Source organism: Piliocolobus tephrosceles, chromosome 20, assembly GCF_002776525.5.
Source record: "Piliocolobus tephrosceles isolate RC106 chromosome 20, ASM277652v3, whole genome shotgun sequence".
NCBI classification, from domain to species: domain Eukaryota; kingdom Metazoa; phylum Chordata; class Mammalia; order Primates; family Cercopithecidae; genus Piliocolobus; species Piliocolobus tephrosceles.
The window spans coordinates 18,868,362-18,895,487 of NC_045453.1; the positions used below are offsets into that span (position 1 = coordinate 18,868,362).

Genomic DNA, 27,126 nt, shown 5'->3' on the forward strand with positions numbered 1-27,126 from the left:
TGTATGGTTATGGGGGTAAAGGGTGAAGCAAACAGAGATCCTGAGTATAGTGGGGAAAGGGTTAAGTCTGTGCTGCAAGAGCGAGGAGCAGGGTTTCAGCTGGTGGAGTCTTAATCCTCTGGGCTCAATGCATGAAAAGCTACTTCTGAAAAGGACTTCGAGAACTGGGCCTGGGCCTCTATAGGGTCAGGGCCTCTTAGTCCCTCTGGTTACTTCTCATAGCCCCTTTGGTTACTTCTCCAGCACACTTACAAAAAGGACCCTAAATGCCTATTATATTCTCTGTCCTCCATTAGAAAGCTGGGCGAAGCAAGGATTTTGTCACATTCAGTGGAGTACATGACAGAGGTGTGCTGGAGCCAGATCTCAGTGGCAAGAGCCAACTGTGTACATTTCTTTCCAATTCTCCCTTCAGTGACTTCATGTTGGTGGCTTGAACTGAAACACGGTGGAGTATTTACACCATGGAGATTAGCAAATGTTATAAACGCCCTCCCCCCACACTGGAACTTGTTGTTAAACGTGTGCCAGCACACCACTGTATATACCTAGGGGTTAAGTATAGCGTAACAGAGAGCCAGGCTCAGAACTGTATCCACCAGGAAACTATCAGATAAATAAATTACGCAAGACTCTTCCATGGTACTTAAGAGAGGGGCCCTACCATATATGAACTGAGATATAAGAGTCATTTGCCCAAAACCTGCTTCTTCTGCGTAGGGCATAAACGACTAATAATGGACTAGTGACTACCTCTGGTATTTTGACCCACTTGGGCCTCTGTACCTTGCGGGGTTCCAAACATGATGTTGACTGTGCAGGAGCGGTGAATCTGGTGTTGCTGGGTGATGACAATAGCAAAAGGAGAACCTCCCCTGCTAACATCCTCCAAGGCTTGCGACAATGACACCTCTGTGTTAAGGAAGATCAAGTCCACTACCATGCCCAGGTCTCGCACCTTCCGCCCCACAGACTCAGCATAGTCTCTGTAAAAACAAGTAAGATCTAGGTGAGCGACCAACTCCAAATCTGCATTGTTGTGTCTCAAGCCAGTTGTGTGTGTTCCTATCGAGAACTCAAACCCTAGTCTACCCCACTGCCATATTGAGGATCCAAGGATCTAGACCAATACTCTCTTCTCTACCCCGGCTCAGAACGGCTGTGACTTGCATGAGGTCACAACAGAAGTTGCCATTAGCACAGTATGATACCCAGGTCCCTCTCTTGATACTGTAGTCCAGTGGTCCTTCCTTAACACCATCCTCCTCCCTAAGACTTGTGGCACTTATCTCTTTTTGGGTAGGCTGCATAATACAGTGGGAAAATCATGGGCTTTAACGGTAGAAACATGGGTATGGATCCCAGTCCTTAACATTTATTTGCAAAGTTGTGAAGCTTAAGCAAGTCCATTTATCTCTTACAAACATCAGTTTCTTTACTAATAAAACAAGAGTAACATGGCTCAGTTCATATGTCATTTCTTTGACCTTCTCTCCAATCCAGATTAGATCTCTGATATTCTCTTCTCATAGGACTCATCACCTGTATGCTTTTGTTACCTGCCCCATTAGGGTGTAAGCTCCACCAGTGGAATGAGGCTATACAGCCCCAGTACCTGCCATCCACTATACATATAAAAGATTTGCTGAATGAATACTCATTTTATATGATTACGGTGAAGATTAAAAATAATTTATGTAAGGTGCCTAGTATGGGGTAGTACATAAAGTAGGTGCTCAGAAAATAACAGCTATCATCGTGTGTCCAAAAACAGCTCTCTAGAGTTAAAAGCAGCATCTATCACTGAACAAGACAGCCAAGAGCCTGTGAACTCTGCCGACTGCTTGGTGTCTCAACACCTATTTCCCTAGTCACTGCCTTGAAATTAGCTCTTTAACCCCAAACTGCTAGAAAATACATGAAGTTATTTACTTAGTACCACCTGGGGAAAGGGAACATAGCTACAGGCAAGCCTGTAAGCTGCTATATTCCCTTCTGCTTCTCTGCTCTGCCTCTTCAGGGAGAAAATGTAAAACAGGGATGCAGTGAAACAATGCTATGAGCCCTAGCTTGGTAACATGGTCATCTAACAGTTCTGCAAGGCCATGGCACTTCACAAAGACTTGGTTCTTGGCTGACAAATGCAGAGACGTGTCTCCCAAAGTATTGCGCATTTGGGTTATCCCACGAAGGGGTTATATACTACTCTGCTTGACCACTGCCTACACCCTCTTCCTTCCACTCTCAGTCTGCATGGTTCCACAGGGCTAATCCCACCTCTAGCTCTTGGGATGGGAACATGACTTAGCCCTGGCTAATGAGAACATCTAGCACCCCTGCCAAAGTGACAAGCTCAGGGATGGGAAAGTGAGTCAAGTCAACCTAAGAAGAATTGCAGAACTTCAGGTGGAAACACTGGGAAAGAAAAGCTCTCTTTCCACTTGGCTTGCTAAGCTAAGAAGACACACGTTTAGGGCCAGTGCCATTCTGCCTCTTTCAAGCACAAAATCTGCCTGAGAACAAAGGCAAATCTGAGGAAAGCAGTGCTTAGAGACTAACACAGAGACCAAGTCTTGATGACATGGTCTGACCCTTGATGTGGCCGTGCCTCAACTTCCCAGTTACTTTCTGCTTAAATGAAAAATGTCCCTTTTGGGCTCAATTTGAATTGAGTTTTCTGTCACCTATAACTGAAAGAACCCTGACTAACAAAGCACAGCAATGCAAGAATACACAGCTCAAATTCAATGAACAGAGGTGCTAAACAGGGGCCTCAATTTCTCTGACTCTTCTCCTTACTGGGGAGAAATATTTAAGGGTTCTTACTTTGTCTGTTTGTTGACGACAATCACAGAACAATCAACGGGCCTTTCCGCATCAAAGCGTCTCTGGATTTCCTCAAAATATTGACGATAAAGCTCTTCTCTACGCCGTTCCTCACGTTTCAAACGCTCTGCAAGACACCACCAGGGTAAACTGAAATAAGGACTGGACCCTTCTATAAAAACAAGCCACAGGCCTCATTTTAAATCCTGAGCTACTTGTAGGCAAAGGTCATCTCTGAATCAATCCTTTGGTCTATCTCCTAAGAATAGCCAGCATTAGTATTTTTTACTATTAAAAATTAACCAAAATGTAATGGCTGGATTAAAGGGCACAGCCATTTTGTTTTTGAGATGGAGTCTTGCTCTGTTGCCCAGGCTGGAGCGCAGTGGTGCGATCTCAGCTCACAGAAACCTCCGCCTCCCAGGTTCAAGCAATTCTCCTGCCTTAGCCTCCTGAGTAGCTGGGATTACAGGCGTCCGCCACCATGCCCAGCTAATTGTTGTATTTTTAGGAGAGACGGTGTTTCACCATGTTGGTCAGGCTGGTCTCGAACCCCTGATCTCGTGATCTACCCACCTCGGCCTCCCAAAGTGCTGGGATTACAGGCGTGAGCCACTGCGCCTGGCCCAGGGCATGGCCATTTTAATGCTGCATCTGATACTTACCGCCAAGCTGCTCCGTGGGAAGGCTGGTACTAATTTACACCTCCACAGAGGTAGATCATCTAGTACCTACTTCTCCACACCTTAGTCAACACTGAGTACTGGCATTCTTTTTAAGTCTTACCAACTTGACAGATAAGAATAGTATTCATTATTATTCTAATCTGCATTTTTGATGACTTTTTGAAAAAAAAATCGAGTAGTAAAGTTTAAAATTAAAAATTTTGAAAGTTCTTTTTTTAAAAGAAAAAAATCAAGTAGTAAAGTTTAAAATTAAAAAATTAAAATTAAAAATGAGGTTCTTAAAGATTTCAACTTAGCCAGGTATGAAATAATTTAAGAAACTTTAAAGATGTATTGAGAAAAACTAGGCTTTAAAAAGACATATTTGTCTTCATCTAAAAAAGAGATGCTGTTAGGTAAAAGTTATACAAAACCAAAAGCCTATTTTGCATAGATAATGCAGATAGTCAGTCATAGTTATCTGGTCAGCAAGCAAAAAACAAGCACTTAATGTCTTCAGCTCCAACTTTTTGTTCATTTTTCTCTTTTTTGAGACAGGGTCTCACTGTCACCCGGGTTGGAGTGCAGTGGCACAATCATGGCTTGCTGAGACCTCAACATCCTAGGCTCCAGCGATCCTCCTGCCTCAGCCCCCCGAGTAGCTGGGACTACAGGTGTGCAGCACTGCACCCGGATAATTTTTGTATTTTTTTTGTAGCGATGGGGTTTTACTATGTTGCTCAAGCTGGTCTTGAACTCCTGGGTTCAAGTGATCTGATGGCCTTGGCCTTTCAAAGTGCTAGGATTACAGGTGGTGGCCACAGTGACCTTTATTTTGTTCATTTCTTATTGCTGGAATTTCATATTTATTTCTTCTTGTTGGATGTCTAAACCAGATGATGGTACTAATTTGCATCTTAAAAATCATTTTCAAGCCAAATGCTCTTTACCCACTAATAAGCTACTTGTATTTCTTCTTTTCATACACTGCTTGGCCAAGTCACTAGCCCTTTTTCAGATGGGGTACTGGCTATTAATTTCCTTTCTCTTTTGTAAAGTGTTCTATCACTAATAGGAATAGACTGTTTCAGCTACTTTACCTTTTGCACGAGACTGACTTTCTGGGCCTGGAGGGCCTCGTCCATCAAAGCTATCTCTGTAACGGTCAAAATAAGAGTCATCCTTTCTCCTGCAATAGTCATCCATTCGTAGGTATCGGTCATAAGAGCCTTCTCTCCTGAAAAGTTAAGGAAATTTTCATAATGATAAAACTGTGTCCTATACTGAAAAAATCATCTAGAGAATTCTTTGGGATTAGACAGATGAGGTTTATATCTGGGACTCACTGCGTATCAGCTCTGTGGCTGTGACTGAGTTAACCTGTCTCACAAAATGATGGGAGGGGATGAACAGAGATGACGTACACAAAGCACTTAGCATAGTCTTTGGCATATATTAAATGCAAAATAACTGGCAGGAATTATTGATATTAGTTTTGAGGAAACATTACATGTTCCTTCCTTTTTGCTTTTTTTTTTTTTTTTTTTTGAGGCGGAGTCTTGCTCTGTCGCCCGGACTGGAGTGCAGTGGCCGGATCTCAGCTCACTGCAAGCTCCGCCTCCCGGGTTTACGCCATTCTCCTGCCTCAGCCTCCCGAGTAGCTGGGACTACAGGCGCCCGCCACCTTGCCCGGCTAGTTTTTGTATTTTTAGTAGAGATGGGGTTTCACCGTGTTAGCCAGGATGGTCTCGATCTCCTGACCTCGTGATCCGCCCATCTCGGCCTCCCAAAGTGCTGGGATTACAGGCTTGAGCCACCACGCCCGGCCTCCCTTGTGCTTTTTAAAATTATACTTATATGTATGTAACAATAATTTGCCATTTTAACAATTTTTATTTATTATTATTTTTTTTAGTAGAGACGGAGTTTTGCCACGTTGCCTAGGTTGGTCTTGAACTCCTGAGCTCGGGCAATCCACCGACCTCAGCTTCCCAAAGTGCTGGGATTACAGGCGTGAGCCACCGTGCCTGGCCTAACAATTTTTAAGTATACAATTCAGTGGCACTATATTCACAATGTTGTGCAATCATCACCATTATCTATCTAAAATTTTTCATCACCTCAAACATAAATTCTGCATTTGTGAAATAGTAACTCCCCTCTTTCCAGCCACTGGTAATCTTTAATCTACTTTCTGTCTCTATAAATTTGCCTATTCTTGATATTTCATATAAGTGAAATCATACAATATTTGTCTTGTGTCTGGCTTATTTCACTTAGCATAATGTTTTCAACATCCTTCATGCTGTAACACAGATCAGAACTTCATTCCATTTTATGGCTGAATGATACCACATTATATGAATACACCACTTAAAAAAAAAATCCATATCAGATGCAGTGGCTTACACCTGTAATCTCAGCACTTTGGGAAGCCAGGGCAGGAGGATACCTTGAGCTCAGGAGTTCAAGACCAGCCTGGGCAACACAGTGAGACTCCACATCTATACAAAAAAACTACCCAGGTGTGGTGGCGTATGCCTGTAGTTCCAGCTACTTGCGAGGCTGAGGTGGGAGGATTACTTAAGCCTGGGAGGTCAAGGCTGCAGCGAGCTGTGATCATGCTACTGCACTCCAGCCTGGGAAACAGAATGAGACCTTGTCTCAAAGAAAAAAAAATCTATTAATCTGCTGATAGACATCTGAATTGTTTTTACCTTTTGGTTATTATGAATCGTACTGTTATGCATATTCATGTACAACTATCTGAATCCCTCTTTTCAATCCTTTTGAGTGTATACTCAGGAGTGGAACTGATAGATTATATGGTAATTCTATGTTTAACTTTTTAAGGAACTGCCAAACTGTTTTCCATAGTGGCTATACCAACTTGCATTCCTACTTGCAATTTCTGAGGGTTTCAATTTCTCCATACCTTTCCAACACTGTTATTTTCTGTTAAAAATGTTTACAATCATTCATACATTCAGCAAAATTTATTGAGCAGCAGCACATCTACCACTTGACAGTCACTAGAAATATAAGGCTGATAAAATTACTGCTCTTACGGAGCTTTCAATTAGTTTAGCAGAACATACATAAAAAAGAACTTACGGAAAAAACAAGCAGAGTAACTATGTATGTACCTGTACATAGGATCTCGGGAGTCTCTCATGTCTCTGTATCTGTCATACATGGGGTCTCGCTGATCTCGAAAATCCCTAGAGTCTCTTAGATCACGAAAGTCTCTAAGATCCCTCATGTCCCGAACGTCGCGCATACTCCTGCTATCTCTGTGATCCCGCAAGTCTCTACTATGTCTGTGGTCCCGCAAGTCTCGGGGATCTCGAATGTCTCTGCTGTCCCGGGCATCCCGGCCATTTCTGCCATCCCTGGGCTCTCTCCTTGGACTTCCTCGAATTGGGGATCGATCACGCCTTGAATCTCGACTGTCTCCAAAGCCATATGGATCCCTGTGGGAGGTAGCAAGAAGATGCTAAGACAAAGAAATTGAAAGTAGCCAACCCATCAGCTCTTCATAAGAGAAAGCCCCCAACCTCCAAGCATTTTTCTCTAAAACAGGGCAGCCAAACAGAACATGACTAAACATTTAAGGCCAGTCGTCCATTTGGTCAGCAAATAGTCTAGAGGTTCCACAATCTCAAAAGATTAGGACTTCAAAAGAATGCATGACCAAAAACTGAAGGTTTTGACTGGATAACAGTATTCATCAAGCTTTCAAAGTGAAAGTGTCTTTCCACCAGACTTGCTTGAAAGAGACTTTACAAGGGGTAAAAAGTTGGAGGGACAGAGTAAGGAGGCAAGACTTATGAAGACAAAAAGAGCGAAGGGCACAATCTTACAATAAAAGTGATCAAAGGAACTGTCCTTAAAGTATGGAAAGTTCACTTGAAGTATCTTGGCAGGATAATAAAATTAAGGGGAAAAAAGTACTATAAGATACATACAGTAAAGGATCAAGAACAATCTGTTTCTCTGTTTTGTCAGAGCTATTGAGTAGTGGTATCTCTCAGTCTGAGGGTTTACGCAGAACCTGATTCCTTTTTGTTCAAGATGGTTTAAAAAACAAAACAAAACAAAACAAAAACCTGAACAGTGAAGTCACAGATATGCTTTGTCTACTCTGACTCAATGTTTTTCACGAGACGTTTCAACCCACTGGAAACTCCTCTTCAACATATTTAAAATTAAAACCTTCTTACTCCAACCCCATGAGCCCCATTCCCCACTTTTCCACTTCTGACAAAAATCATCTTTCAAGTTATCAAGTTTTAATTAGTTCTTGAAATTAACTATGCTTTTTCCTCCCCCATCCCAATAAAGTCACTTGTGTCCCATTCACTTTTTCTTTCTATTCCCATTGGATTTGTAAGTCCAATCCAAGCCCTTATTTCTATTCTGACACCAACAAGTTTCCAAAATACAAAATTAAAAATCAGTCTACTAGCTTTCAATTCATTCAACACATAAATACATTAACTATCCTAAAATGCCAACTTCTATGGCCTAATAAATCTGACACCTATTACCTTCCTCTCATTTCTAATTCAACCTCCTCAGTTCTACTTAATTCTTATGCGATAACTCACAAGACATAATCTATCTCAATATTTTTATTTATATGATTTCTATACTTGGAATACTTTTCCTGTACTAATCCAAGTACCATCCAATCCACACAGGCAAGTTCATGTCCCATGTCTTCCAAGAAACCTTCCCTACCCTTCCTAACTGCTGATCTCTTCTGCACAGCTCAGAGCACTTTCTATCTATATTACTCATCTTGATCTGGCATTTACCTTTTTACAACAACATCTTATGTCCGACCTGCTTTAAGGATTACCTTCTCTGTAAAACCTGCCCTGAACTCTTGATCTTCCCCAATAAACATGCTCCTCCTCCAGTCCTTCCCATCTCAGTAAACGGCACATCCAACTACTCAGTTACTCAAGCCACGAAACTGGATGTCATCTTTCCCTTAAAGCCTCATCCTCCCTTCCAACCACATTTCCAAATTTTCTTCATTCTTTCTCAGTTCTGTCCACTTTCCTTTACCTTATTTGGCACTACTAAAAGCCAGCTCATAATCATCTCACCCTCAAACCACAGCAAGAGGCTTCTAAAGCAGTCTCATTTCTGTTTTTGCCTATTTTCTAATTTTTCTCCAGAAAGATCGCTCTCCAGTGATCTTTTACGTATGTAAAGCCCGTCACTGGTTTCCCACAGTATGTATTTATTTATTTTTATAGGGATGAGGTCTTACCTATGTTGCCCAGGCTGGAGTGCAGTGGCTATTCACAGGTGGAATCATGGAACACTACAGCCTTGAACTCCTGGGCTCAAGTGATCCTCCTGCCTCAGCCTACCAAGTAGCTGGAACTACAGATGTGTGCCACTGTGCCAGGCTCCCACAGTATTTAGAATTCAATCTAAAACTTCTACCAATGCCATGAAAGTCCTGTATAATCTTGGCTCCTGTCTTCTTCGACCCTGTCACACCCTCTCCCTAGTTCACCACTCTTTGCCACACCGGCCTTTCAGCTATAACTAGCCAACGTCTTTCCCAATCCCTTTACGTGAGTAGCAGGAAGAGATCTACACTCATTTGTCAGGTCTCAGCATATAAATATCCCCTACTCCCTGATTCTGTTAGATTTAATCAAAGTTTACCTTCTGCCCCTAAAATTCTCTCATAGCACTTTGTTTTTACTTTTGTCATTTATATTACATATTTATTTAATGTCTGTCTGCCCTACTAGACTACAAGCGCCACAAGGACAAGAACTATGTCACTTTGATTCTGCACTACAAACCCACTATGTAGAACAATGTCTGTTGTATGACAGATGCTCTATATATGTTGAATCAATCCTGCTCCCGTACAAACTTCTATAGCTGCACTTACCACACTGTTCTGTAATTATTTGTTTACATGGCTTCCCTACCAGATAAGTTCTCTCGAAGGCTTTGTAGCTCCAGGATACAGCATAGGAGTTCAGTAAATATTTAATGAATTGAATTATTCTACTAAACTGTAAGCCTCTCAAGAGCAGGCAACATGTTTTGCTCATATTTTTGTCATCTACCATGGTGACACACATTAGGTATTCATCATGATGTCATCAGCTTGTGGAAAACCTCACCTCAGCCACACAGGCACAGCAAAACCAATTTAAATGCCAATTTTGCTTCCATGAAAAATATTTGTTATATATTTTAAGGTTCACCAGCATTCCTGACTTGTGGGAGCAAACATATTGTAGACGAGGGACTTTAAATGAGGATAGCTAAGCATTATTTTTCTTTTTCCTTTTTTTTTTTTGAGATGGAGTCTCGCTCTGTCGCCCAGGCTGGAGTGCAGTAGCCAGATCTCAGCTCACTGCAAGCTCTGCCTTCCGGGTTTACGCCATTCTCCTGCCTCAGCCTCCCAAGTAGCTGGGACTACGGGCGCTCGCCACCTAGCCCGGCTAGTTTTTTTGTATTTTTTAGTAGAGACGGGGTTTTACCGTGTTAGCCAGGATGGTCTCGATCTCCTGACCTATGATCCGCCCGTCTCGGCCTCCCGAAGTGCTGGGATTACAGGCTTGAGCCACCGCGCCCAGCCAGCATTATTTTTCTTATTAAAGTGAAGACTAACCAAGAGTCTTACTTCAACTTTCCTTATCACATAATCCTCCTAACATGCAACATCTGATGTAGTGTCTAATGTGGGTAAACACTCAAGATCCAAAGAGAAAGGACAACTGCAAAGTATTTTTGGATTAATGATCGGCAGATAAACCTGCCTTGGGGAGCAGTTAGTAGTAGTCATTAGAGGTGGAATCCAATTTCAAGTGTTCTTGGCAATCAGGGCTGAGAGATCATGATCCTGACAGACCACAGACCACACACAACGCCTTGGGCTGGTGGAAATGGGGGTGGGGCATGTCATAGCATGTTATTTACCACTTCAGGAGTATTATAAGTGCTATGTTTGGTTCTTATTCTTTTGAATCCATCGAAAAACCTTACTTACCTGTCAGAGTCCATCCCTGCAAGTTGACTAAAACTCTAGATTCGCAAAGTCTGGGTTCAATCTTCCAGTTTGAGAGGAAGATATTTCCCTTTCCCTCAAATAATGTGAAGTCCATGTGCAACAAAACTACTAATTCCCTCTCAAGTGCCTTCAGGGTAAAAATGTAGAAGAGGTGATACTCACAAAAGGAAAAAGAACCAAAGGCATGGTGGAAATAGGGAAAAGAAGACAATAATTTTCTCAAAAGAAAAGGCAAAGCCTTTTTTCCTTTCTCCAAAAGATAAAACACTATGGTAGACTGCTGTTCTTCTGGAGAGGAAAACAAAACAAAAAACCCTTTAGGGCTGCTTTAGGACCCAAACAAAGAACTCCTCAGAACAAAAGGGCTCCTGCTGCTGGCCCCAACATATTTTTCAAAACAAGACCACAGCTAACAAAAAGACAGTAGTATGCTAAAATCAAAGTGCAAAAAGACAAAGCTTCCTGTGGGAGATGCTGGACCTCAGAAGATAAGTGGGTTAGAATCAGGTTTCTGGAGCATAATAAGGTTAACAATATCATCCCACAGCACCAGAGGTGTTTTACTAAAGGAAACCAAATGCAGCATACCCTGAGGTACTGCATCACTAGAGGATAAAAAGAAACTGAACAGTGGTTAAATTTCAGCAGAGGAGTCCACAAACTGAAGGCAGGTGGCAAACACAACTAAAATTCTGCTGTAAATTCCTCATCTATTCAGCAGGGGGAAAAAGGCAAATACTCTTTGCCTTGAGAGGAATATATAGTCACATCGCTGGAAAACATTTGAGAGGTAAGGGCGAAAGGGATGAAGGGGAAAACAATGGTTCTGGTGGCAAGTGATGTGCTTCTGGTAGAATGTGTCTCTTCCTGAGGACTAAAGGGGTGTGGAGAGCACTAGGCATTTGACAGCCTACAGACTAAGAACTGACAGATGATCATCTTGGAAAACTGTGATGGGCTTTGAATTTCTCTTTGGCAACAGACTGAAACTTCATGTCCAGGATGGTTTTCTTTGGCTTTGGTTCTACAGATGGTCAGGGAGGAAGACCTCTGTCTTTTCCTTTCTTTTCTGCAAAGGTCAGCATCTCCTTTCTTCCTTTCTGTTCACTGGAATGTCTTCCTTGGGAGGGCCAGCCTCTTTCCAACCCTGAAAAAAATCCTTCATTAGCTCTTCAAACTTCTGTCACAGATATACTGTCCACAAATATCGTCATCAAAATGGCTGGCTGCTATGTGATGTTGATCTTCCACCCAGGAGGGCTTCATGCTACTGTTAGAAATGGAGACAACAGACTTGTCCAGAATATTGCCATTAGGTGGAGGAAGGATACGGGGTGCAATGAGGTACCACACCTCACAGACCCAAATTTTATACAAGTCCATGCTTTTCCTTAGGAAGCACTGATGACCTTCTCCAGCACAAACAGAACTTTCTTATTGGCAGAGGTGGCAGTTGCTGAGAACTGATGACTTCTTCAAGTGTTATTGCAGAGGTAATCAAAACCTGGAATTTTTTTGTGGCCCACCTAGAGCTAGTGCTGTCTCACATCCAAGGAGCAAGCAGTAATCAAAGACATTAAGGCCCTGTGGATAAGCAGAAAGCATTTCAGGTCATGTAAGAAACTTGACTACAGCCAGGTTATTTCTGATGAGCCGATACCCAATGACTTTCACCAAATAAATATAAGGTTTGACATCTTTCACAAATATATGGGGAAAATCCTCTGCAGAGCTTTGGATGTAGACGAGTTAATTCTATTTGTTCTTCTTTAAGTCATTCAGAAGTACAGTCTTACTCCTAGTACCTAGAGGCCACGTCTGCATAAAGATATGCTACAAGATCTAGACTGTCAAGGTGTTGAGCTGAAGATGGTAACTGAGACATCTAAGGCACAACTGGAATCATGATCCTGTCTTTGAAGAAGGACTAATGCTTAGTATCGATGCTTGACAACTTGCATGGTAAGTATGTAAGGCACTCACAGGAGTTCAATGAAGTGGCCCTCAAGAGTTAGATGATAAGAATTCAGGCTGAAATGTGATCCAGAGTAGAGATTCCTCATGCAGAATTCTGTGCTTGACTAAGGCCAATATTATCAGAATTATACACTGACAGCTGGAGTCATTAGGGAGGCATACTACTGAACAGAGAGCAAAGCCAGCAGAACTGTGGTTTACTGAAACATTTGAAGAGGTGATAATCCTGTGAAAACTCCCAAAGATACCTACGTTAAGTCCAGCAAAGCAAGGTGTCATATAGGTCTTGCCAGTATGCTTATACCAACATTCTTATTAAACGTAGAAAGCGCTAAAAATGTAGAGGTATAACTTAAGGAAATATTTGCCATAGGTAGTGTTTTTTATCCCCTGTGAATGATGCATCCCCTATGGCTGGGGGCACACAAAATGATTAGGGCTGTCGAATAAAGGCAGTTTGTTGTTGTCAACTATTGATACATTTGGAGTTATCTCAAGGCTTTGACTGGAAGCATGCACCCGAAGAAGGAGGTACCCAGTGTTCACCCTCAGTTAAATGATTGCCCCTTCCAGGTTAATTACTTGCTGCTCACCTTGCCTACTCTTTGCAATTTATGTCTGCCCTATTGGTATATCTTAAGAGAGAAAGACAGATAAAGTATGATCAGGACAATGATTAACATGTTAGTGCTCTCTATTTTGAATACAATGTTAAACTTGTCTTTTTTTTAGGTAAAAAACTGGGATTCTGAATACAATGTTAAATTTGTCTTTTTTTTTTTTTAAGGTAAAAAACTGGGACTCTTAGCTCGGTTTTTAGATGGGATTACTAACTGCGACCATCATTTCCTGAAGCAAATAAACATGACTGTATGGAACTTCATCATGTTAAACAACATGCTGAGGAACCCAGCTAGGGAAATATCACCAAGGGGAAGACAGACTGTTAATGGAATTTGAATTAGTCTAGCTGTCCCTCCTGTTGATTGTAAATAAAGCGGGAAGTCACTGCCCTATCCACACCACCAAATGACCTCATTTTACAATTGATTTCTAAGGAAGGTGATATTTTAAAAGGCATACAAAAGGTGACCTATATATTTATATAGTTGGTAAGGAGCTCATTTTATTTTTTGAGACAGGGTCTCACTGTTGCCCAGGCTGAAGTGTAGTGGCATGATCACAGCTCACTGCAACCTCAACTTCCTGCACTCAAGTGATTCTCCTGCTTCAAAGCCTCCCCAGTAGCTGGGAGTACACGCAAGAGCCACCACGCGTGGCTATTTTTTTGTAGAGATGGAGTTTCACCATGTTGCCCAGGCTGGTCTCAAACTCCTGAGCTCAAGTGATCCGCCCACCTTGTCCTCCCAAAGTGTTGGGATCACAGGTGTGAGCCACTGTGCCTGGCTAGAAGCTCATTTTATAAGGCCCTCTCCAATGTTGTCTGTATGTTTGTTTGTGCAGGGACTATTATTAAAAAAAGAGAAAAAAAGCATAAAACTATTTCTAGATTGGGGTGAAATTAATATTTTTAATTTAATGCTCTGGCAATGGCTATTACTGGGTTCCAACCAGGGAAGTTGGTCATTCCCCAACACTGCAATGTTTGTTGAATATCTACAATCAACTGGAAATGTTAAAAGCATTTGGTTAAGTATCATCAACAGGATGATATAAAATACCCTTCTCAATCCATAACAGAAACAGGATCTACTCTCTGTTCTGCAATGTGGCTTGTTTGTTGTTGTTATGGATTTTTATGCCTGTGGAAACACACAGACATTATCCAGAGATCACCAAAGATCACCAAGTATCATGGAGACAACACAAGAGAGGGAGGATTTTACTAGTGGAGTCAGTGTCTTTTATAGTTACATATTCCACACTCCTGGTAAGTCACCAGGAAACACACACGTTAGGGCTCTTTGGAAATTGGATACACACCATATCTCCTTTCAAGCCACCTGACAACTAAAGCTTCCAATGGGAACCCTGTACTTCTGACCATTAGATGCAACTCTTATCCACCTGTATTCCATTCTGTACTGGGACAATAAGATAGGACTGCCCAAGATCTGTGGCACGGTTAGATGAAGGCTAATGAAGGTAGACATTATACGGAACTGCTGAAGTTCTGCAGGATTTGTTTATGTTCTTCAGGATACTCACACACACACACACAAATCAACCAACAGAGTATTTACCTGCAAGCTGCAGGCATTCCTTAGAGAGAACAGACAGAATAGCAATTTACATGTCCACTTCCGCAGAGAAACCAACGAATGGCCAGAGAACCCACACGACAGCTGTGGTATTAGACTCAACTCTGCTGCACAGGCAGAGTGGACAAAGACTCCACCTGAATGAAACCAGCAGCACTACTTTGCCCTTAGGGTCTGCTTAAACTCTGCAGAGTGGGCATGCGTAATCTATTCCCAGTAGCTAGAACTTCACATCCAAGTAGGAGTATATACATGAAACACACAGCGGACATTCTTTCCTACAAGTAGGTAACAAAATACAGGTGTTTTTGTCCAAAAGCAGGACAGCTCTATGTTACGCGTAATGCTCAGTTAGCTGAGTTCACAAGGTGACCAGTGGAGCTACTAGTACAGATGAGGATTCACCGTATGCAGCACTGTCCAATTCACTGTAGGAAATGCAGTTTACTGTGGTACGTAGTTTAGGTATGTTTCTGGGGAAAACTGGCTTTTTTACTTAGAGGCAAGGCAAAATCCATTAATCCATTTGGGCCCTGAAGAGACATCAGATATGAAATATATCATTTGTATGAAATATATCATATCTGTCTGCCCTCTACACAAAACTGCATCCATTTGTGTGCTGTTATGGGGCCAGAAAACTGAATACGATATCTTTATTTATGGTATAAATGGTACCATTAATAAAGCCCTTCTTTGAGAGAAGGGACCAATTTAATATGTATCTTGAGGGTACGCACCAGGATTATCTCTTTTGTATACACTGGAAGGAAGAATACATTGGGAAAACACCCTCGATTTCCGTGAAAGCTAAGAAAAAGGGAGACTTTCGAGAGCTGGAGTGTTTTGCCCTTTTTATTTCCCCTCAAACAGGTAACCCAAGTATGTGAGCAAACAGGGGATCTGCAGCACAGGCACAGCGGCAATCTCTCAAGCAGCACTTTCCGTAAACCTGGGTTAACATCTGGACCGGAAGCCATTTGGAATGAAGAGTCGAATCTCTGCTGCCCACTGCAGTGCAGCATGGCATACACCAATGACTCTGGGGCACTCCTTCTGCTCTGGAGGCTCCCATTGACACGTGAGCTGGGGACAGACAGAGGTTTATCCTCTTCCAATTGCCTGCAACTCATGTTGCAAGCTGAACTTGCTGGATTTGCCACCGAAAACACAAAGCTTCCTCTGTATCTCCTGCTGTATGTTTAAAAAAAGCAGCAAGGCCCTTCACACAGGGTTCATGTTCTTATTGTTTGCTTGAGCGTTTCACTTGTTGGGGGGAAGAAAAGACCTTTGGTGTACGAAGCTGGGCTTAACTCCCCAGAGCCCAACTCTCCCAAGGTAACTCACGGCTTCAGGGTACTTTACCTTCGTGTGGGGCTGGGTCTTGATGGAGCCGTATTCATATTTCTTCCTTCCGCTGCCTTATTAATATCTGAAAAGAATAATCAACCCATCTGTTCAATGCTACGGAATAAAAACAAGATCATCAGCACATTTCAAATGAAAGCAACAACAACAAAAAACTACAATGACAACCAGATGGTGTAAGAAAAGCCATTCAGCAGAGACACACTGTCACTTGGGCAATTTTTATTATTGAGTTAAGGTAGTACATTGTCACAGCTTGGTAAGAAATGTCCCTTCGTTTTCTAGTTAACACGTAATTTGTCTTAAACTAATTACGTCAATGCTTTAACACCCTGCCAAGCCCTAGACCTGACACGTTCCCTCCAAGGGGAGGAAAAGGTTGTTTTCTAAACTCTTAGAAAGCAGTTGTAAGATTCTTTTTGTGAGGAAGAAAAGTGGGGGGGAAGATAAGGAGAGTTTAAAAAACAAAAGGGCAAAGGCAAATAATTCTATTTTATGTTACTAAGAAGTAATAGCTGGATTTCATTGTCTTAAAACTTCCAATGTCCCATGAAGCAGGGCCTCCTGTTAGTGTGTCTTGTGTTGAATTCCATTGGATAGAATCTTCCGGAATAACATGCAGGAAAGAAAACTGTTATTACCATTTTTAATAAACAAAGAATATGACCTGTTAATACCTACAACCTTCACAGACAGATAACCAAGAATAAGGACTGGCATATGGTATATAGTAGAGTTAGGTAATAAAACACTACTCATAAGTTGTTCTCATTAGAGAAGGCTGGCATATAGAACTAGATATGGGAGAAAAGCAGAAACACACAAACTTAAAGAAAAGCAAATTTGTATAGTTAAAGCCTGCTTTGCTAAAAACAAAAAATACCTGCTTTACAAAAATTGAAGTGAATAATAAACACCATGTATTAAGAAATCTATGCCCCAAAATAATACCTGACAATTTTCATATGATTTAAAGCTAAATAAATACATTACACATTTCATACTTCAGATGAATGAAGAAATAAAACTGCTTTCTGCTGTATAGTTTGTTCCCCTTTTTCCATATTAAACAATGGCGTATCTAATGACAGCAAATGGTATTAAGTACTCACATAATTCGAGTGCTTTAAAATAATAATTATGTATTTTAAAAATCCCAACCAGATTCCTATCACATGAAAGACAACAGCAATAACAAGAAACTTAGAGGTCTGGTACAGATTTTATGCTATGTTGCCAACTTTTGAGTTCCTGTTCAAATGAGGGTAATCTTCAATTCCATTTTAAATCAGAAGTCTCTAATTTGTCTAGAAAAATGGCTTCTGACAAAACTGAAGCTAATATAAAGCTAAAGAGTGAAGTATATCCTAAATTGATTCCTACCTTTTCAATTAAGCAGACACTATATATAATCTATTTTTAAAAAACCTGAAAATATTTTCTATGTAAGACTTGGCCAATAATATCTGACCATAGCTTTGCTACTGCATGCAGTACTTTCACAATTTACAAGTCTTAAAGTTTGTAATGGTCTAAATTACAAATTATACAATGACAGGCCTTACAGGGACTATCTAGCTCTATTATATGTAATTGTGAAAAATACTAGTTCAGGTTTACGACTTACTGAGCCTGTTCCCTTACTGTGTACCACTTTCTAATTATATAGGTTGGCTATGATTCAGAGAGAAATATAATATCTTTGAGTATTTTAAGTAGTTTTCAAGGTGTCTCTGGAATACACTGGGTGTGTATTAAGATTAAAAAATACATATAACGTAATTTCAGCAGGAGTTCATGTATTATTAAATCGTCTTGTGAATAAAGAAAACTCACATCTAAACACTGACTAGACTGGGCAAACATTCAGGTGAGAGTACAACGCATACAGTATTACTTTAATTGGTAGGTTTCTATTACCAATAATTTGCCCTCTACATATGAAAAGGAGTATTACACTGCGTAATTATAGCCAGTTTTGTGAGTACCTACATACAGGACAGGGGAAATCACACGGTCATGTATACTGTATCTTTGGGACAAAACCAGTTCTAGTTAGAATGAAGGACATAAGTATTTTACTTTGAAGCTGGTGGAATCTTTTTGTAATTACTTGAAAGATTAAAGAACATTCAAGATTATATCTTTAAACCATTTTGATTGTAATTAGCCTCCTAGTATCTATTTTCATTGGTAGTCCAAAGTATTTATATTTGACGGCATGGGATGTTGGGATGTTTTCTTCTGCAAAAACAACAATTCTCAGATCATTGTCTCATTTTAGGGTTTAAACCTTTAGCGTAGTATGTCAAGTGTTTGTTTATTCATCTCTGTTTAAGAGTTACTTAAATTTCCATCTTGGCTGATGTATGGAGAAAATAAGACCTGGATTTTTTTCCCCCTATCTAATAGAAATTGCTCAGATTAGGGTAGGGCTGGGGAGTTTTGAGAGTTGTAAAAACACAACCACCAACATTACTGCCAATTCCCATACACCCAAAAAATCCTAACACGTGCACATAGAACTTTTGGAAAATCCACGAGTTCAGAAATACATAAGAATAAATAACTTTAGGGAGTTAATCACGGAGAGCAAAGATTTAAGAAGAAAAAACTTGCCTCATCCTAATTTTTTGTCACAGAATTTGAAAACCTGTCATTTGGAGGCAGGGGATTCATTTAAATAAGTTTTTCTTTGAAAATGCAAATATTTGGGCTGCTAAAGCACCAACTCAGGGCTTTAAATTAAAGGAAGAAACCAGAAAACAATCCAGAAAACATGCAGGAAATGGCAGAACCATTTTAAATCACAAAAGAATGGGTTGAGGAATTCCCAAAGACACAGTATCTAATCTATAGTTTTCTTGTGTATTAAATAACCAGATTATTTTCTAAATCCTTAAAGAGAGAGATAATCAACATCAAGGAAATAGAAATGGTATTAATGTAAAGAAGGGAAAAAAGGTAGAAAGACAATTTGGAGATCTTTCTGGACATTAGATGGGGAACTATGACTGGAGAAAAATTAATCAACAAGAGGGAAGTGGCAACTTGGGAATCTCTTCCAAGGGGAGGTGTAATGTCTCCTCTGAATAGAAAAGGGAAGAAATGGTACTTCTTTCCCCTTCTGCTATACTTTATTCTGGCCAACTGCCCTTAAGACCAAAAGTCATCTCTCAATGTCTTCTTCACTTCAGTTTAGGTGGTACTTCTATACTTTGTTAATTATATTAGCAATGTGAATATCATTCAAAATCATCATAATTACCACAAAGTGCTTTATCTTGGCCTGAGTATCTACAGTTTCCAAGTGGTGGTCTGAAAACAGTTAAAAGCACTTCTCAGCTAAGAATTTTTTGACAAGAAAAAGGGCTTTACATACAAGGAAAAAAACTGGAAAATAATCTAGGAAACATGCTGGAAAAGGCAGAACCATTATAAACCACAAAAGAATGGGGTGAAGAACTCCCAAAATATACAATATTTAATCTACAATTTTATTTTAGACTAATATGTCAGACAAGGTTCATAAAATGGTCTTTGGATAATGCTATAAATAAAAATGCATGCTTATTTCACTCATAGTACCAAGAACTACTTTGTTCTACCTATTTTTTAATTGTACAATCATAAAACAACTCTTTTTATCTTAAAACCAGATTTTATAGTTCACAAGCCACAGCCACAGAAACAATGAGGACTAGGAATAACAAGAGTGGTGTTAAAGAAAATTTACAGGAGGCCATTGCTTTGGACTGAGCTCCTGAAATAGGCCGAAAGACCAAACCAAACTCATGACGAAGTTTCACGCTATCAAGTCAAGACAAACATCTTTTTACTGACGTTCTATGAAATCAGGAGATAAATAATGGCCAAATCCACAAATAGGCCAGTTTCAGCCAGCATGATAAGGAAGTCTGCTCTGCTTTACCCTTCACGAGAAAAGTAACTTTGAAATGACCAATCCACTTTTTGTTCCTTGTCTCTGCTTCCTTCAGCTCCCTTTTCTGTTTATAAGGCCAAACTCCTCTGCTCAGCTCATTGGAATACTTGTTCTATTTTACAGAACGAGGTGTTGCCCCATTCTAGAGTTACAAATAAAAGCCAATTAAGATCTCTAAACTAAGTGTGCTGTAATTTTGTCTTTTGACAGCCACATGAACCACGACACTTAGTGACAGTACCACCACTAGCTGTTCAAAGAACCCAGAAGCCTATACTGTTTTAACAACTCACTACAAACGACATGGAACTCTCTAAAAGCCTTAGCTGAAAACCAACTAACAATCAGGAATTACTAAAGTGGAATTACATGCTGATAAAGACAATGCCACTTGGAAAACCACACTGTTGACAAGACAGCGAATATCATATATTAAATCCCCCAAATGGGGAGGGGAAATGACAGGACTTCTCACTAAACTATATTTATGAAGACAACTGTGATGACATATTGCAACATCAGGGATATTGTAATGAGTTATATTGTAACAAGTCAGGGATAAGAGAATGCTATGCTTGCTCTTTCTAAATCAACCCTTTAAGTTCACTTTGAATACTATACTTTCCCTCATATTTGATTATCTCCTTTATTCTCTAATTAAAATAATTATTACACCTTTAACTGTATTAGAATCTTATTCCTGGGAACAGAAATAGGGGAAACAATAGTTTATACCTTACAGAATGCTTACTTTGTTCCTGAGCCTGTGTACTAAGAACATTATATGTATTATTTCATTCAATCCTTTTACAACTCTTGGAGTTAAGTACTACTATAATTTCTACTTTGCAAATGAGAAAATTTGAAGTTTAGAGAAATTAAGCGACAGGCCACACAATGATCAGGAGGCAGAGCTGAGACTCAGACCCAGGTCTTTCTCACACCAAAGTACTTAAACAGTATGCTATGCTGCCTCCAACAGGGAGTGGAAAGACATACTTTCCATTTAGAATATTCTTGCTATGACTCCCTGATCAAATACTGATGGAACCTGGAAAAGGTCCAGTCTATGCTAGACACTCCATTGCTTAAATGCCCCAGAGACACCCAATAGGTTAGAACCTACTTATTCAATGACTACTTCAGTTTCTATTACCTCAAACTACAATGTTTCTGGGGTTTGCTATTAACATTCACCACAACTCTTCCGACAAAGATTATCAACATTTAATTTCCTACCCTTCTTATTCTTTTAAGGAAAGGGCATTTGGCTGGGGATAGCAAATCTGAGCTGTGGTCCTAACTTTGGGAAATTTACTCCAGTCATTTGATTTCTCTGAATCTGTATTTCCTTTCTGACAAAATGGATATTCTGCCTGTGTTGGCTATGTTGACTCAAGGAGAAAAATCAGCCGAGAAAAAACTATTTTGGATTTGCAAAGGTTGAGCTAATCTAAACTACAAAAAGAGTCTGAGCTGCAAAAATTTTAAAATACAGGTTTATTTAAAACCAGCAAATTTTCAACTAAACTGTACAAGTGGAGAACAAGCGATGAATTTGAAAAGGATAGCTTATAATTAATACATTAAATGCTTCACTGATTCATAATGTCAAATGCCTACTATGTGTCACACATGTCCCAGGCCGTACACATATGGAAATGACATGGCTAAAGTCCTTGCCTTAAAGAAGTTCATTTTTACAAAAGACAGGGTCTCAGCTCTGTTGTCCAGGGTGGAGTGCAGTGGCTCGATCATAACTACTGCAGTTCTCAAACTCCTGAACTCAAGCGATCTTCCTGCTGCAGCCTCCTGAGTAGCTGGGACAAGACGCATGCACCACCACATGCAGCTAATTTTTTTTTTTTTTTTTGAGATACGGTCTCCCTATGTTGCCCAGCCTGGTCTTGAACTTCTGGGCTCAAGTGATCCTCCCACCTCAGCCCCCAAAGGGTTGGGATTATAGGCGTGAGCCACCATGCCTGGCCTGGAGTTCACTGTGTATTTAATAAAGGAGAGGCACAAGTACACAGATAATTACAATATAATCTAAAGTGGGATTATGGCAGAGATAATGGAGTCCTAATTTTGTGTATGTGTGTGGCAGGTGAGAGGAATGCAGCAGAGAGGAGACTGGGAAGAATGTGTGTATGAAGCGGGTGGGGGTGAACGGGAGGGGGAGGAGGCAGGGAAGGCTTAAAAATAACATTTAAACTGGGTCCTGAGGAATGAGTGGGAGGTTACCAGAAAGAGAAAAGTCATCCCAGAACATACAAAGGTAAAGGAATGGTGTGAAGGACATATTAAATTAGAAAAACTACAGGAAGTTTGGTGTTGGGAACTTGGGGATAGGAGGAAGAAAAGAGAGAGGAATGACATGAAGCCAAAGTTAGACTAGATCCAGACTGCAAAACATTTTGCTATGGACAAGGAAGAATCTAGTGGCAAGAGGGTCTATTGGGGGCTATAAACTGAACTATCACAGAGTCTCAATGAAGCCAAATTAACGAAACTTTATGTATATCATCCCCAAATATGGTGAGGGAGTATTTAAATGTAAGACATTCAAAATACTGCCCATTTTAGTAACGTTCTTCAAACACCATTAGTATGACACTGAAGGAGAAAAAAATTGAAAAAGTCATGATTTTACTTTCAATAAATGGCTCCCAAGTAGCTAGGAAACAGATGCATGCACCACCACCCTGGCTAATTTTTTTTTGTAGAGACAGGGTCCTCACCATGTTGCCCAGGTTGGTCTCAAACTTCTATCAAAAGGGACCTTCCCACTTCAGCCTCCCCAAATGTTGGGATTACAGGTGTGAGCCACTGTACGCAGCCTTAAGATACTTTACAGAGCTAAAGGCATAAGACAAGACATTCTGTTTTCTAATGCAACTTAAGCTACCCTGATCCTTGCCTAAAGTTGTCTGGTCTCTACACAGGATGTCTGGAAAAGTTCTGATTCTTATGAGGTGAACTCTTTCCTTAACATAAAATTGGTCCAGTTGACCTATTATCTCTTTTTTTAAGTGAAAGGATAAAGAATGAAGATGACCATCCCCATAAATATTCATATCTAGTGGTAACAAAACCACCATTTAAAAAGCAGCACACATGCTAGTATTATATATTTAGCTGTCTATATACTTCGTATTTCTCTAATGTACTGCTGCTTGAGACAGTGGCTTTACCCTGATCCAGCCATTAATGACTCTCATTAATAAGAGTAACATAGAGGATAATTCTGTTAGTCGCTGCTCTTTTAACTTTTTGACAGTTTAACTCTGCTTAAGCAGAATGGTCCAAACATATGTGCTGTTCACACGACAACTATTTTGGCACAAAAGAAGCTGATATTGAGCTTTAAAAGCACTTGTCTCAAAGATATGCAGTAACCATTAATAAACCACAAGGTACAGAGAGGAAATACAGCATAGTAGAAAGAGTAGTCAGTTCTGAGGAACACTATTACTTCAAAATATACATGGGAGGACAGCAGGAGAAAGGCATCACGGTAACTTTCTCTCTCGGATATTGACATTGAACATATTTAGCATATAAATGCCTCTGAGAAGTTCTGGAGTAAGGACACCACTGTATCTAAACATTTCCCAATTTTGCTTGACCCTGAAATCAATTATCTCCAACGACGTCTTGAATATGTTCTACTAATTATGTGATCTGGGGCAAGAAATCTAAACTCTTTGAGTCATCATTTCCCTGTACGTAAAAAAAATCATACTAGTTTATCAGTCTCATAAGATGACGGGCAGGAGCAAATGAGTATTTACCATATGCACTACTGGCTGTAATGTTATCATTATCATTACTACTAAGAGTAACAGTGACTTCAGGACTAGACGTTTCATTCTTCATGTGGGGAGTCAAAAACAAAAGAACAATGTAAACTGAAGGGAACAAAAAGTTTAATATATTTCCTGTGAAGATTTTCCATTCTTAAAAGCACAACTAAATTTTATTAATCCTCACAGTAGTAGAACATTACACAAAGGCACTGCCATCTGCAGGTCATAAACATGGACTGCTTGTAACGATTATTTAAAATGAAGTTGCAAACCATTAAATCTTTTTTCATCATATTTCTAAAGTCTTTCCAAAAGTTGTTTATTGTGGCTGGACGCGGTGGCTCACACCTGTAACCCCAGCACTTTCGGAGACAGAGGCGGGCGGATCACCTGAGGTCGTGAGTTTGAGACCAGCCTGACCAACATGAAGAAACCCTGTTTCCACTAAAAATACAAAATTAGACGGGCATGGTGGCGCACGCCTGTAATCCCAGCTACTTAGGAGACTGATGCAGGAGAATTGTTTGAACCCGGGGGGCCAAGATCGCGCCATTGCACTCCAGCCTGGACAACAAGAGCAAAGCTCCATCTCAAAAAAACAAAAACAAAACCAAAACAAAACAAACAAGTTGTTTTTTCTTAGCTTTCAAGCACTGGTAGATGAGTTTCCATTTGCTGAAGTTCTGAAACGGACGCCGGGCTTAAATTAAATTCTCAGAAATGTGAAGAAAATGACCTTAGCCTTACATAAATTCTACATTGTGATCACACCAAGGTAACCCCCAAAGAATCATGTTTTTAACAGGGGGAGATACATATATATATACACACACGTATATACACACACACATATACACACATATATACATACATAAATACACACACATATATATACATATATACACACACACACACGTATTTTTATGCAGCCTTCGAGGGGAGGGGAAGAAAACTTGAATAAGCCTGAACTGACTGATTCGACTTTCCTGTCAATGAATTAAATTAAACCTGCTCTTACATTCACATAAACAGATCTTATGAACACACTGTTAACTTACAAATAAGTTAATCTGTCAATGCCTCCTTTAAACTTGTGGTGTTCACAGGTATGCAACGTTGAGCAAACTGAATCTAGAAAAACTTCTAATGAGCCCTGCAATATGGATTCGCTAGTATATTCTACAAGGAAAATCAGTGTTTCCAAGTTTTAGGTTAAGAGAAGTGTCAGAGGTTTCAAAGGCCATCTGAAGAGTGACAGATGAGCTCAAGGAAAGGCAAAGAAATTACAATAAAGGAAGAAATAGATGTTAACAAATAGTCAAGTGATTTCTAATATCCACAATGCAAAGCACGGGCTTAACTGGTTGCAAAAAGTCGACACTAAGTTAATTTTCACACCCAGACTGACTCAGAGAAAACATTAAATTAAGAGTTGTCAAAACTCACAAAAGCTTCCCCACCATTTGTAGAAACATCTTTTTATGAGCCATCGGGGGCTATGACATCACAACGCTGTAACTGAGGTACACCGGGTGCACTTGAGTGGACAGTTCTTGCAGTTCCCTGGGACTAACACTTTTAAGTCAACAATGAGAATAGTTTACAACAAGAAAGCTGTTACAGGGCATTCAGAGAATCTGCTTTGCCTCAGGGAAAAATTCTGTGCGCAGGGTGCAAGCCAGAAGAACCACAATTAATCAGATACTCCTCGGGCAGCGTTTCCCAAAGTGTGGAACGCAGAATAATTTCAGGAGGAACAAGGACGCACTGTTTATTTCAACAGACAGATATTTATTTTTTATAAACATTAGAAAAATAACTGGCTTTCCAGTACCCGGTTTGTGATTGAAGTTGCCGCCTTAAATATATTTAAGGAGAAAAAGAGTCAGTTTGAATTTTTTAAAAAATGTAACATTTGGTGAATAGCAGTACAGATGGTCCACGGACATAAAGGTGCAACGCGAGACTGAAACGTGGGCAACGCCGTCCTAAGAAAAGCCCCTCGCCCGCTGGCGGGAAGTGGATAGTGCCCCGCGCCGGGAGCCTGGAAAGCCGGCCGGATCGGACGCTGGCGCTGAGCTACGTAGTAAACCCGGCCACAGTTCCTTTCCCCGTTCTCTGGGCCCGAGGTTCGCGCCTACAAAACGCGTGGGGTGTCACACGACAAGGAGACACCCCGAGAATGCAGTCAGGGGCCGCCAGGCGGTGACGTGGGACAGCGCTCCGTACACCGTTCGGCGCTGCACGCCTGGAGAACGCCCGGTGCCACGGACCGCCTTGGGGCCGGTTCGAATCCCGACTGCGCCACTGACTCGCTGAGGACCCGAGGGCGAGCGACTCCACTGTTTCGACAAGGGGGTGCGGGGCGTGCGGCTCAACCAGACAGAGAAGCCTTGCGGACTCCTAGTGACCGACCGTTCGTGCACAGACAGGCGGCTGCGATGCGACGCTGCCGACCTGCGTCCACCACAGAAAACCACAGGCCGCCTCGGCCGGCCGGGCCTGGGCCTGACGGGAGCCGTAGGCGGCCGCGCCCCGCACCGGGCATGCGCAGCACCGCGCGCACCCGGAGGGGAGCCGAGGCCGTGGCCGCGCGTCGAGTGGGCCTTCCCGCCTCAGCCTCCCCGTCCGGCCAGGGCCCCCCGCCCAACCGCCTGCCCGTCAGACCCACGTCTCGGCTGACGGCCACCGCTTCCCGGCACTCACCGCTACCAGCGCGGCGGGCTCCCGGCCGCTCCTTCACCTCAGGCCCGCCGCTGCCGCCTCCGCGTCGGCCCACCTGCCCGCCGTAGGACAAAGGCGCCACCAACCGACCGGCGCGGGCACGAGGCAATGGCGGCCGGGCGGAGAGTGGAGATGGGGGCAGAGGACGCGCACGTAGCGGCAGGCGCGGCACTGTCGCAAGACCGCGCGTGTTTACGGCAGGGCTGAGTTGGGGCGTCGATCTCCTTGGCAATGTGGGCCGGGAGCTGGCTCTCGGGCGGGAGTTGAGAACGCAAGGAGTTGCCTAGCAACAGCGTCCCAGGCTGAGGATGGGCCCCTTGGTGGTCCCCCCAGCCCCAGCCCCAGAATACTTTCCTTCTGTTTTCGGAGCACATTCCTTCCTTCCTAACTGTGGGAACAGAACATTCAAATCCCCAAATACCTTGATTTAGTCTTGCATAAAACTGAAAACAAAAACCCCAAGTCCCTGTACACGCGTGTATGGGAGAATATACATATACATATACATATACATATACATATACATATACATATA

At 41.4% G+C, this 27,126-nt stretch overlaps 1 protein-coding gene across 3 annotated transcripts in view; it reads right to left on the reverse strand.

Annotated features, from left to right (window-relative positions):
- The window catches only part of NCOA5 (nuclear receptor coactivator 5), a 30,028-nt gene extending 3,304 nt beyond the window's left edge, over positions 1–26,724 (reverse strand). Inside the window, exons 1-6 of one of the 3 annotated variants that reach the window (XM_023197052.1) lie at positions 26,574–26,724; positions 16,113–16,179; positions 6,638–6,964; positions 4,592–4,728; positions 2,827–2,953; positions 787–986 (exon numbers count right to left, since the gene is read on the reverse strand). In XM_023197052.1, coding sequence (XP_023052820.1) covers positions 787–986; positions 2,827–2,953; positions 4,592–4,728; positions 6,638–6,964; positions 16,113–16,150 — 829 coding nt within the window. In that variant the 5' untranslated portion in view covers positions 16,151–16,179; positions 26,574–26,724. The remainder of the gene's footprint in view (positions 1–786; positions 987–2,826; positions 2,954–4,591; positions 4,729–6,637; positions 6,965–16,112; positions 16,180–26,573) is intronic. The other 2 variants (XM_023197053.2, XM_023197051.2) reach the window with 2 other exon arrangements.
- Between the last annotated feature and the right edge of the window lie 402 nt (positions 26,725–27,126).